Source organism: Brienomyrus brachyistius, chromosome 4 (genome assembly GCF_023856365.1).
Source record: "Brienomyrus brachyistius isolate T26 chromosome 4, BBRACH_0.4, whole genome shotgun sequence".
In the NCBI taxonomy this organism is placed as follows: Eukaryota; Metazoa; Chordata; class Actinopteri; order Osteoglossiformes; family Mormyridae; genus Brienomyrus; species Brienomyrus brachyistius.
Window position 1 is genome coordinate 18,334,215 of NC_064536.1, and position 12,877 is coordinate 18,347,091.

Consider the following 12,877-nt stretch of genomic DNA (forward strand, 5'->3'; position numbering starts at 1 on the left):
TACAAGGCACTAAATGGCATTAATTTCCTTGAATGTTATGAAGCATCCAGACCCCTGAGGTCATCTGGGAAACATTCACTCAGTGTCCCAGAATGAAGACCAATCAGGCTGAAGCAGCTTTTAGCCTCTAAGCTCCCTGTCTGTGGAACAAGCTTCCTGAAGACCTGAGGTATGCTAACAGTCAGCTCATTATAATCAAGGCTTAAAATGTTACTGTTTACTTCAGCTTTTCATTTTTCAGTCAAATTAAGCAAGAGTTTTGTCATACGCTGCCTCTACAATGAAACTTCTTTTTAGTTTACTATTTGTTCTTTTGGCTTTTATGCTTTTTAAAATTATCTTTTAAATCGACAGTGAATGCAAGTCCCACTCCAAAGTTCCGAGATACCAAAAAAGAAATGGTACTTTGGGTACTGGAACTTTTCGTACTGGTACTCAACTGGAAGTCCATGGAAAAAACTGGAAAGTACCAAAAGTACCGTACCTATTTGTCATGACCTGCGCGTCCAGTCCTTATATGTGCCACGCCCCATGATCATCCACGTGTGCTTCCCTGATTGTGATCACCTGTTTCCTGTTATTTTTGGCTTCTCTTCTGTATTTCAGTCTGCGTCCAAGTTATTTTCCCCAGATCTGTCATTGATGTTCGTCGCTGTCTGCCCTGCGTCTTCCCTGAATAAACCCTCGTATCCCCCATTCTCACCTGCCTGTCTCATCCTTTCCTGCTTCCCACCTGCTCGTCTAACCCTGGACGTTACAGACTCAATAAGAAGACGCCTCAGCTAACGGCAACTGAACATGGGATCTGATCGATGAAGCTGTTTATTGGCTGCAACAGCACGAAATTCAAGAAGACCCTGCTGCGTGCACCCTGGCTATACACACGGGGATATCTTGGCTGGGATATCTCCGACAAAGGACGCATTTCTAGCCGAAGAAGTTAAGAGGTATAGCAGCGGAGGCAAATAGGCGGCAGGTAGCCCTGGACAGCGGACTGCCTTTGGGTCCACCATCGGCGTAGTCTGAAGTACCCCCGACAACAGGCGGTAAGAAAAAGCGCAAAAGCAGGAGGCATGCGAAGACACTGGAGATTTTCTTAGGGGCAATCTCCCTCTCCGCTGCCTGTCCTGCTGATTACTGGGTGGAGCCCCTCCCGGTGCTTAATCCGGCAGTGTTGGTATCGGACGTCATCGTCGCCACTTCACAGTAGCCGCCTGCCGCTTTTCTGCCGGAATCCACTGCTCACCCGTTTCCCGGGATGCGGCTGGTTCTTAAAGGGGCCAGGTCCATTTTGGATGCTATCCCGCAAGTGCCCCTGCTCCGGAACTGAGCAGTACCCGCTGCCAAGGCGCAATCACCTGCAGCGTCCCCAGTGGTTCCTGTGCCTCCTGCTGCTTTGCCCATAGCCTGCCTGACTGATCTGCCTGCCCTGCCCGTGCCTGATCTGCCTGTCCTGGCGGCTGCTGCGCCGTCCAGCAAGGCTCCGGCCATTGAGGCGCCCCCTGCTGGTTCTGAGTCGGCAGTTTCTGTGGCGCCCTAGGCGCCTACCACAGCCCCACCTCCAGCTACCGCTCTGCTTCCTGCACCACCCGAGCTGTCTGCTGCGGCTGCTACACCGCCTGAGCTCCCTGCTGCGGCTGCAGCTCCGCCCACGCCGGAGGTCCCGGCTATGCCCACGGTCCCTGCTACGGCACCGCCTCCTGCTTTGCCCCAGGCTCCTGCTCTGCCCGTCCTCGCTCCTCCAGTCCCTGCTTTGCCCATCCCTGAGGTGCCTGCTACGGCTCCCCCTCCGTCTGCTGCTCCACCCGATGCCCCTCTGCCTCCACCTGCTGCTCTGCCCAAGGCCCCTCTGCCTATCCCTGCTCCGCCCAAGGCTCCTCAGCCTCCGCCTGCAGCTCCTCCCGCACCTGTGACTCCTGCCCCTATTGTCCATGTTTCAGTCCCTGATCCGGCTCCAGTTCCCCCAGCACCGGTCCCAGTCCCCGAGGAAGTCCCAGACAGTCTGACCACCGCTCCTTCTTCCTTGGAGGAGGAGCTCGAGTGGGACCCCTCCATGACTCCTCTGCTCTCACCCCGGCGAGGTCGACCCCAGCCAAAACCCCACCTTTCAGTGTCCCGAAAGGGCAGAGGACACAGGTGTAGGGCCAGGGTCCCACCCACTCTACCCCCTGACTCGCCCTCGCTCGCCTTGGCTGGGGCTCAGAGGGCACTTGCGGGTCCTGTGGCTTCAGTTCAGTGGTCGCCTGCGGGTCCTCCTCTACCGCCTCATTGCTCAGCCTCGGTCCCGCCTGTGACATCTCGTTGGTCCCCTGCTCCCGCGTGTTGGTGGACGGCACCTTTGCCTGCTATGGCTATGCTGTCGCCTGCTGCGGCTTTCCCTCCCTCCTTGCTTTCGCAGGTGTCCCCCCTGACTTTCTCTTTGCCTCCCCTGGTGCCCCCTCCGAATCCCTCTTTGACTCCTCCTCCTGTCCCTCGCCCTGCATCCTCGCCCTGTACCTGCAAGGTCCCCTCCTGCTTCTGCCTCCCGGTTGCCTGCGGCCCATCCGACTGCCGTCCGTCACCCGCTGTGGCTCCTTTGGTCTCCCCTTTGTCCCCCGTCCTTTCCTGTTTGGCCTCCTGTGTTTGTTCCTCATTCTTCTGTCCCTCCTGTCTCTGCTCCTCGCCCCTCTGTAACTCCCGTGTTCACTCCTGGCCCATTCATTCTGCCTGTTGCAGTTCCCCTTGTGTCTCCCTTCCTGATCTGCCTGTCTGCGTTTCCCGTCTTGTGTCAGGTGTTGCCTTGGCTTTTGCCCCTGTGCTTATTCTGTGTGTCGGTCCTGTTCCCAGTGTCTCGTTAATGGTTTGGTTCTTGTTTTCCAGGTCCTGTGCCCCTGGTCTCGTCCTGTCCGCCACTCCCCTTTGGGGCACCCCCGGAGTGCGTGCCTTAGGAGGGGGTCCTCTCATGACCTGCGCGTCCAGTCCTCATGTGTCCACGCCCCGTGACCATCCAGGTCTGCTTCCCCAATTGTAATCAAGACTATTGTAAGACTCTTGTGTATTTCAGTCTGCGTCCGAATTAATTTCCCCAGATCTGTCACTGATGTTCGTCTGCCATGTTTCTTCCCTGAATAAACCCTCGTATTTCCTACCTGCCTCATCCTTCCACGCTTCCCACCTACTCGCCTAACCCTAGACGTTACACTGTTGCAGTGGAAAAACACCCTGAATAAACTTGCCTTCAAAGGAATCAAAGGTTACTGACATAAACAGCTCATGTAAATGTGAAAGGCCCGGAGGTAGCAGGAGAGAGAAAGAGAAACTCCACTAGCAAAAGAAAATGAAACACAATAAAACACTCCAGCTCATAGAAGAAGAGAGAAGCGAGTGTGTGAACAGACTCACATTGTAAGAATTCTGATCTGGTCCTGGGCACTAATGCTGGTAGGACGGTGTCAATTGTAACTAGAAGGAGACAGGGAGATAGAGGGATGTCAGTAAAACGGAATTTACTTGTGGAAGATGGACTTCATTCACTGTGTATTATCATTATGAGGGACAATAACAGGCATTCTTAACAAACTGCAAAATCATAAGTTACACATAATACAGATTTTCGGATTCTGTAATGTAGAAGAAACATAAATCATGTGATCTGGGTTTTGCAGCCTGTAGAATTTAGAGCTCACAGGTTTTCATAAAGATTTAGTCTTATTGGAAACAGAAACTGACTTGGTCACACCAACGTGAGGCTGACTGTACTGCACACTCTCTCTGCATGGTGTATATTAACAAGACCAGACTGAAAAGTGTTTTTATTTATCAACCTGTATGACGGATCTCTGCCATTTTCTTTTTGCAAACATTCTCCAGTTGATCCTTCAGCTCAGAAACCACCTTCCTCATATTCGCAAAAGAGCAGCGTGGACTGACGGAGATTCTGGGTCCAAATCCAGCTTCAGGGGTGACAGGAAGACCCTGGTACCTCTACAGACACACAGTCTGATTAAACAGCTTCATCAAAACAAATGTGTATAGTAATCTGATTAACAGGACCGCTAGCATCTGACTAATGACAGACTAGCTGAAATACAAATGAGAACCTGCATCCACTTGAATGCTCTGGTTTTCTTATTGCCAAAGTAGCTGTTCTGTTACCTGGAGGAAATGGATGTGATCCTCTGTGTGTGAAAGCTGCTCCAGCTCAGAGTGTCTCCTCTTCAGTTCATCAATCTCCTGCTTCAGTCTCTTCATGTCTCCTTCAGCCTGACTCACTGCAGCCTTCTTCTGATCTCTGATCAGCTTTGTCACCTCAGAGCGTCTTCTCTCAATGGAGCGGATCATCTGAGTGAAGATCCTCTCACTGACCTGCAGTGCTGACTGTGCTGAGCTCTGTTGGTGACACAGAGATCAGAGGACGGTAAATTACAATTGGCCCCATTTTGAGACTCCAGAGAGCCTCATTGAACAATAGTTGATTAAACTCTTATCTAGTAACTTTGCCCCATTAAATCACTGACTCAGAATAACCCACAGCAGTATTGATTTGATTAATACCCATAAGTCTGTAAATCTGCAATTTGTTGAATTTGAGAGAAGATTTAATATGATCACAAGCCAGCTGTTATCTTCTCCTCAGGTTCATACTCACTGTGATTGAGGCCACAGCCTCTCTCAGCTCCTGCAGCTCCTTCTCTCTCATCTGAATTCTCTGCTGAAATTCCCTCTGTGTTTGATCTATTTGTTTCTACAGATAGTAAACAAAATGAATAAGCAAGATTGTTTCATTATCTGAGATCATATTAATCAATCATCCTGTATTGTACATGCATTGAATTTGGTTGTAAAGAAGGACATTAATTAGACACAAGGACCTGATGATATCAGATCCAAGGCAAGACAGATTCTGCGTGACCTACTTCAGAACCAGTACAACTGCTAGAGAAAGGCTTTGTCAAATTCAACAGCAGATGGGCAGACCCACTCTGAGAATGATTACAGAAGTGGAAACGAGCAGGAATATCACCTATTCAATGCTGCGATGATCACATGATCAAGGAGAACCTGTTGGAGCTGCATTGGTCACTCTGAAGACAGAGCTCACTACCCTGACCTCAGAGGAATATCACATCATTTATGAGTGTCTGGGTGTTTTATGACATTTCAATAAGTAAATAGACTGTTCCACTTTCTGAAGAGAAGAGAGTATCAGGATCCAAGGTAATTCCTCTCATCCACATGCTTAGACATGCTGTCAATCTGAAACTGTCCCAGACACAGAATGTCAAGGCCCAGCAGTTATGCAAGAACCTCTTGAAGTTGCTCAAAGAGAGGATGTCAGTCTGTGAGACAATGAGCATAATGATACTGGCCACACTGCTGGATCCAAGATATAAAACTGCAGGTTTCTGTAACCAATCTAATGCTTAGGCTGCTGTGAGACGCCTTACAGCAGAGTGTGTGTCCAGCATAAGATTACAGGAGGCCCAGCAGAACCCATCCACACAAACATGCATCCAGCCACCAGAACCAGAGCCTGCAGGAACCTCATCTGCCACTGCAATGCACACCGGTACTGCAACTTTTCACATTTTAATGATGATGTTCAATTAATCTGAATTGGGATAAATAATTACTATTGTACAGTATAAAATGTACAGTGTATATAATGACTCATGCTTTGTCATTTTAGTTCCAGGTCTGTAGGATCTTTTGGACAGTGATGTTGGGTAGAGCAGACGGGTCAAGGGTTCGACAGTAGATGCTATTGTGGAAGTTCAGCACTACCTCAGTGACCCAAATATACTGCGTTCTGAAGACCCTTTGCAGTTCTGGGATATGCAGACGGACAAATATCTTTAGTCCAATGTCCCCTCTTGAGTTACACATGCACCCCTTCCCAGGTAATTCAAAGGTTTCCCAATCCACACGAAATTGCACCCAACTTAATCAGTACATTTACATGCATAAAGCACTACAGACCACTGTTTACCTAATTGTATATATTCTGATGCACGACACTCAGTCAAAATGAGCTGCTATTTACTTATTTGACCACCTAGTGTCACTAATGTTCACCATTTAGAAAAGCTTTGAGTACTGAATCATTTTTCGACAGACTTGCTTCGGAAAGCTTTGTTTTGCCATCACTATGGGCAACTAAGGGAAGAAAACCACGAAAAGCAACCAGGTAGAAAAACAGGGTGTGACTAAAGACAATGACCTAACATTCCACCACCAACACAGAAACAATGAATCAGCATGAAAAAGGAGGACAAGCACTTAAATGCGACAGACAACCAAACTAACGAAGAGGCAGATGTGACACATAAGACAATTAACCAGTCACAACGGTGCAGGGAAAACAGGCAACAGGTGCAGTAACTTATACTAATGAATACAACTAGGGAAACTCCAACAATCATTGAAAGTAAGAAACACTAATCACACACTAGGAATTCAACACTTAGAAAATACAGAAACATGTGGAACATAATAAAACAAGACAGAAGCTTCACAAGGAGAACAAATAACTAATAAACACTAAGAAGAATAGAAAACCAGTAATTAAATGATAGAGGTGATGTTTGTTCCTGATCTGCCTCAAACCCATGACCAGCTGGTTTTAGCCTCTATGTCACACACTCAACCCATTGAGCCGAATGCAGCCATGTGGGGAAAAGGAAGAACACACTAGGGCCAAAGACAATGAGAGGACAAAGGGGATGGACAGCGATGGCTGCTGGCCACACGGGGAAGAGACACAAGGACAGGCACTGAGACGAAGCTTCATTATTTATGTCAAAGCTGCTCCGCGCTTTATTAATATTAGTGAAATGTGCTGGTAAAAATTACATGAAGGTAAAATTAAAGTGTGTAGGTAAGAATGTGTGTCCAGTAGCCTAGAAAATGGATGTGTGAATAGAAACATATAATAACAGTGTCATTGTTTATATAATTTTATATTGGGTTTTCTGGGGGCTTGAATTCCCGGTTAGATATTCAGTCCCACTGCGGCCCTGACTACTTTCCTCCTTTTACTTCACACTCTGGGTGTTTCATGTTCACTGCACCGTTCTCAGTAAACTCTACACACTGCAGTGTGTGAAATTAAAATTCCAGGATGGTGGCTGTTTCTGAGGTGATGGAGCCACTACTCTTATGCTGAGCTCCATTTACCTCGGAGGTCGGAATTCGGAGCTGGGAATGACGTCACAGACGAGTTAAACACGTTCCAATGCTGCAAGTCGGACAGCAATTTAGCAAAACCAGGGACCAGTTTCAAAAAGAAAGATTTCTTATTTAGCCAGATAACTTGTTGGATGTAATGTGTCCCAGTTTAAATGGCCTTCTTTTTCATTCACTTATATCTATCCCAGACTACCTTAAACCCGACAAGCTATCCAGCTAAGTAAGACATCCTGTTTTCTGAAACGGACCCCAGTTCTAGCTGGTTAATTGTTAGCCACTGTATGTGTGATCACACCATATTTAAACCCTCTTAGCTCACATATCTTAGCCATTCAGAAGCTCAGCTAAACAGTAAGTGAACCTGTTCACCCTGTTTTGATGGCTGTATGTATTCAACTGCAGCCACATGATTCGATGTTTGAAGGAGTTTCAGTACAAATTCAATCAAAGCTTTTTAAAATTGTATTTTCAGTTAATTTTTCTTTCACATTTTCAAACCATACTTGTTCTGGATGTTTTTATAGAAATAATACTCACATGTGTAAAGACAAAAGCCCCTTTTATTTCAAATAAATGTTATAATTTATATAAGAAAACGTCTGGCCTGACCTGTATCTCCGTCATTCCTGCAGCAGCTGAGACTGTATCATGGCCTCTGTGTTCATCCATCATACAGAGATTACAGATACACTGCTGGTCGGTACGGCAGTAGACCTCCAGGGGTTTGTCATGGTGGGAACAGACCTTGTCCAGCAGATGTCTAGTAGGATTAGCCAGCTTGTGCTTCTTAAATGCTGGAGACTCATAGTGAGGCTGGAGGTGAGATTCACAGTAGGAGACCAGACACACCAGGCAGGACTTGACAGCTTTCTCTTTTCTCCCAGTACAGACGTCACACTCTATATCTCCAGGTCCAGCATAATGGGCAGCAGGAGTAGCTGCTTGTAGTCCAGTCTTCTTTAGTTTTTCCACCACTTCAGCCAGTATGGTGTTTCTGCCCAGAACAGGTCTGGGTGTGAAGGTCTGTCTGCACTGGGGGCAGCTGTAAACTCCAAGACAATCTTCCTCATCCCAGCAGTTCTTAATGCAGCTCATACAGTAACTGTGTCCACAGGGAATAGCCACTGGATCCTTCAGTAGATCCAAACAGATTGGGCAGCTGAACTGGTTCTGATCCACTGCAACACTGGTTTCTGCCATTTTACCACGAACACTGATAGGATTCAGTTTTGTTTTCTCTCACATCCTGCTTCTCAGGCTGCAGCAGGTGTGGTTTTGGACTGAGGCCAGACTGAGAAGAGCAGACTGGGCAAACACTGGTGTTGAGGTTTATAACTAAAAAAGTACATTATGCAAACTATACACACAACAGACATTTATTTAGCTTTAATGAGAATATCTGTTATTCTGTTATCTGTTACAATCGAGTGACACTAATTCACCAAGCTGCATGATCTTGGACAGCAGAAAGAGACCTGAGGAGACTCAGTGGAACACGGGGAGAACATGCAAGCTGTACATGCAGAACCAGGAGTGGGAACCACACCCACAAACTTGGAGGCGTGAAGTGAGAGCAGCTGCTCTGAAGTCCTGAAGGGAGCTGGAGCGCCCTTTCTTTGGAACAGTGTGGAGCCGTCCTCCATTACTGCTTATCCTGTACAGGGGGGTGGGGAGCCTGGAGCCTGTCCCAGGTGGCACAGGGCAGGGGGCACAATGGGTAGGATACTAGTTTATAGCAGAGCACAAACTCACACATACAGACGCACACTAAGGGCAGCTTAGAGATCCCAATCGGCTGATCGCAGTTTCATGTTTTCCAAAGTAGGAGGAGAAAGCCCACATTGGAAGAACATGCAAATTTCACACATACAGCAGGAGGGACAGGAAACAAGCCCAGAGACAGAGGTTACACCCCGAGACCCCACACCCCCCCACAATCACACATACTGTTAGGATTTATTTAAGTTACATTTTAATGCTACAAAATTATGACTGACTATGAACTTCATATTCCAGAACTGTGTTGGAATTTATGTTGACTCTAAGAATGTTACCTTACAGGATTTACCTGTTTCTGTGCCCTGTACCTACAGTAAGGAGGTGTGATCTCTGCTCCTTCAAAGCAGACATACTCACTCACATATGATTACAGTTCTAGTACTTAGCAGATACTGTTTTCGAAAGTGGTGAACAAGTGAGGCAAACGTGACACTGCAAACATGCCGCTTTCAAGGTGCTGCCTGGGCACTAGTGCAGCTAGGCTGGTATTTCTGGGCTCCACAGACATCACTGGCGGTTGGTGTCGTAGTCACTGGGATGAAAGATTCGTGCAGCAGGTGTTGAAATTATTTACCTCAGGTAAACTTTATATCTCCAGTGTTGAAATGAAAAAAAAAAATTATTATTTAATGATGATTATTAAGTAATTGTTATGCCGAATGGTTGGCTCCTCCAAACTCAACTGTGAATCCTCGTGAGTCTGTTAATGTGAGACTTAAATGGAATTCACTAATAACCAGTATCGCTCAATAACCTGGGTTAGAAAGCTCGTCCACCGAGCTGCATCACCAGGTAATGTAAACGATCGGTAGCGAAGCTCCCCTCACGGCCAATGAGAGAGAGTGTCGTGATATTTCACATGAGTTTGAGGTTTCAGAGCTTAGGAGCCAGATTGCACAGAGGCAGTGATTATTGTGAGCATGCAATGAACAGAGGCTGAAGTTGTGTAAAAGACATGCATTTATTCCTAACTAGTGGTCTCTGGAGTGAGACGATATTTAAACAGGAAACGTGAAAGCCTAGCGCTCAGCGAGCCACCTGTCATGCGCTTCAGACCTTCCTTCACTGTCTGGACCACCCGTTCCGCCAGTCAATTTGAGGCTGGATGGAAAGTAACTGCAAGAATGTGGTGAATACCATTCTGGACTCGCGAAACAGCTCACTGGTAAAAGTCAGACCATTATCTGTAAGCAGGGAGTCGGGCAACTCATGAACTGCAAACACTTGTCTGAGTGCGTCTGTTGTTGAGCGTGCTGTTATGTTGCTGGTTTGACACTCTATCCACTTAGAATGGGCCTCGACCATGATCAGAAACATCTGTCCCATAAAAGGACCAGCAAAGTCCAGATGAAACCTAGACCACGGATGGTCTGGCCACTCCCACGAGTGCAAAGCAGCAGGTGATGACATTTTCTGATTGGACTGACACTGTGAACATGACTTTACCCTATTTTCCATCTCTAAGTTCATTTTCGGCCACCAGACGTAGGACCTTGCTAGACCTTTCATCCTCAACACGCCTGGATGCGCCTCATGTATCTCCTCTATCATCTGTGAACAGCCTTGGTGAGGCACTATGACTTCTGCCCCCGAAAACGCACCCATCTTGTAGGCTCAGTTCTGTCTTATGTTGCACATAAGGCCTCAGTTCCTCGCTTGGAGCCTTACTGAGCCAACCTTGTAACAAGTAAGTCTTTACCTTAGACAGGACCGGGTCTCTCTGTCCACTGCTTGACCTGAGCTGCTGTGACAGACAACTTCTCTAATGAAAAAACAGTCTCTGGAGGCACATGTGTAGAAACAGTCGCCTCTGGCAACAGCAGTCGACTTAATGCATCAACATTGGCATTGTCCTTTACTGCTCTGTACACCATAGTATACTGATAGGCTGACAAAGTTAATGCCCAACACTGGATACGGGCAGAGGCCAACGGGGGAATGCAGTGGGTCTCACCGGACACGCTCAGTAGTGCCTTATGATCTGTACAAATGTAAAAAAACACGCCCATATAAATACTGATGAAAACGGTTTACAGCAAACAGAATGGCAAGCCCTTCATTGTCCAGCTGTGAATAACCCTTTTCTGCCACAGTCAGCGTCCGTGAAGCAAAACCAATAGGCTTCTCTGACCCGTCCTTCATGACGTGTGATAGAACTGTCCCCACTGCATAGGGGGAGGCATCACATGACAGTGTAATCTCTTTGTCTGGATCATAATGCAGGAGCAACTTAACTGATTGAAGGAGTTCATTTACCTCTTCTCCTGCTCTGCACACCACTGCCACCTGCTGTCCTTGTGCAGCAGTTTATATAGGGGTGCCAGAACCTTGGAGAGACCTTGAAGAAATTTTCCATATTAGTTCACCTAAAAGACTGGGCCCACTACCCTTTGCGACCACTAGTCTACCCTCAGCCCCCTGACTTCCCCCCCTAATGTCCACACGTAACACTGCCAAATGGGCCAGGTTTTATGGTCTAAAGTACACGAATAAGGATGACCAGGAATTCGACGGCCTGTGAAGTTCAGGCACGTCTGGATGAGTATTTATGAAACCGCAAGGGTCAGAGGGGTCATGTGTCTCAGCACACGGTTCCTGCTGTCACGCCGGTAACTGAGGCTGTGAGTGGCGTTATGCTGTCTGGTGAGTCTACAGTGGGGGTGGGCATGTCAGACAGCGCAGCTACGGAGGGCACCACACTGGACAGGTTATTGGGCTTGATAGAGAAGGCATTAGTGTGCAACGTCCAGGCTGCTCAGTATAGTCACCCTAAGCAGAGTGTGAAACGCACCTTCAAATGCAATGTGTGTCAGAGTGCTGACCATTCTACTCAGTCTCACTGCAGGTTGCATAGGTTGTGCTTTTCGTGCTTCAGTCCGGAGCACATATGTGCACAGTGTCAGGGCAGGTTTCAGGGTGGGAGGCGTGTTGCTGGTTCTGCCACAGTGGGGACTGTGGGCAGTGCCAGGCGACTGAGTTTTCCCTCCAATGTAGATGATGGCATTGAGTCTGTGTGTTCATATTTGTGTGAGACAGTGCTGAAATCAAGTAAAATAGTCATGAAAAACACCATGAGAGCTGTGCAGAGTGACAGTCTATTTTACACGTCTGTGCTAGTGCAGGACAAAGTTGATTTGAAGTTGATTTGAAATACTGCCAGTATGTTGGATACTTGGCTTCCAGTCAAGGTTGTTAACCCTACGCCGAAATGCCAAAGTGGCTGATGTTTATCCATGCGTCACAGGCTGCCACTTGTGAGGCACAGAGTTATGCATCACCTGACCAGGACTTCCTATGTTCAACTGCTCAAAGAAGCTCAGAACTTGCAGGTGGATTCAGTTCGGGACATGTTGAACTGTGCTTGCTGAATTTAGAGAGCAGTGAGCTGCCCCAGTGGCTGATGATGTGTGTGTTGGGGTTACATGTGTCGCTCAGAAGTTGGCGGGAGGCAGGGGCTCGCATGAAGAGGTCTCTGCTGTGCTGCTGTCCTCTCGAACTGGGAGTATGGTGCTGAGCTTAGGGCTATCTCTCATACTCAGCAGTTGAGGGCCAAGGCCACGACTGGTCAGCATACGTTACCTATTTTTAGTCATGAAGAACTGTATGACAGGCAGTGTCAGGATCCCAGCATTAGTAGGGTAAGGTTCTTTGTTGATAGGGGGCAACATCCATCCAGGTGCGAGCGGGTACATGAATCCCAGGAGACGCTTAGGGTTTTGAGGCAGTGGGGTAAACTGACAACACGGTTAGGTGCTATACAGGGTGGCTAAGAATCCTGTGTCCAAAAAGAATGCCTGTAGAATGTAGAAGAATGTATGTGGTGCCCGAAGCACTGAGGTCCACTGTGGTGAAAGGGATTCATGATGAGGCAGGTCACCTGGGTCTGCAACGTACTCTGTGGCTGGCTAGACAGAGGATTTACTGGGACACG

At 47.6% G+C, this 12,877-nt stretch overlaps 2 protein-coding genes across 4 annotated transcripts in view; both read right to left on the reverse strand.

The window, feature by feature from the left end:
- The window catches only part of LOC125739617 (tripartite motif-containing protein 16-like), a 144,745-nt gene that overhangs the window by 5,884 nt on the left and 125,984 nt on the right, over positions 1 to 12,877 (reverse strand). The gene's annotated exons all lie outside the window — the stretch shown is intronic.
- Positions 1 to 12,877, reverse strand: part of LOC125739618 (tripartite motif-containing protein 16-like) — a 77,117-nt gene that overhangs the window by 5,884 nt on the left and 58,356 nt on the right. The window contains exons 1-5 of one of the 2 annotated variants that reach the window (XM_049009911.1): positions 7,777 to 8,465; positions 4,628 to 4,723; positions 4,135 to 4,368; positions 3,804 to 3,963; positions 3,382 to 3,441 (exon numbers count right to left, since the gene is read on the reverse strand). The exons of the other annotated variant lie outside the window; for it this stretch is intronic. Coding sequence (XP_048865868.1) covers positions 3,382 to 3,441; positions 3,804 to 3,963; positions 4,135 to 4,368; positions 4,628 to 4,723; positions 7,777 to 8,367 — 1,141 coding nt within the window. The 5' untranslated portion in view covers positions 8,368 to 8,465. Of the gene's footprint in view, positions 1 to 3,381; positions 3,442 to 3,803; positions 3,964 to 4,134; positions 4,369 to 4,627; positions 4,724 to 7,776; positions 8,466 to 12,877 lie in introns of those variants that run through there. 2 annotated transcript variants of the gene reach the window in all.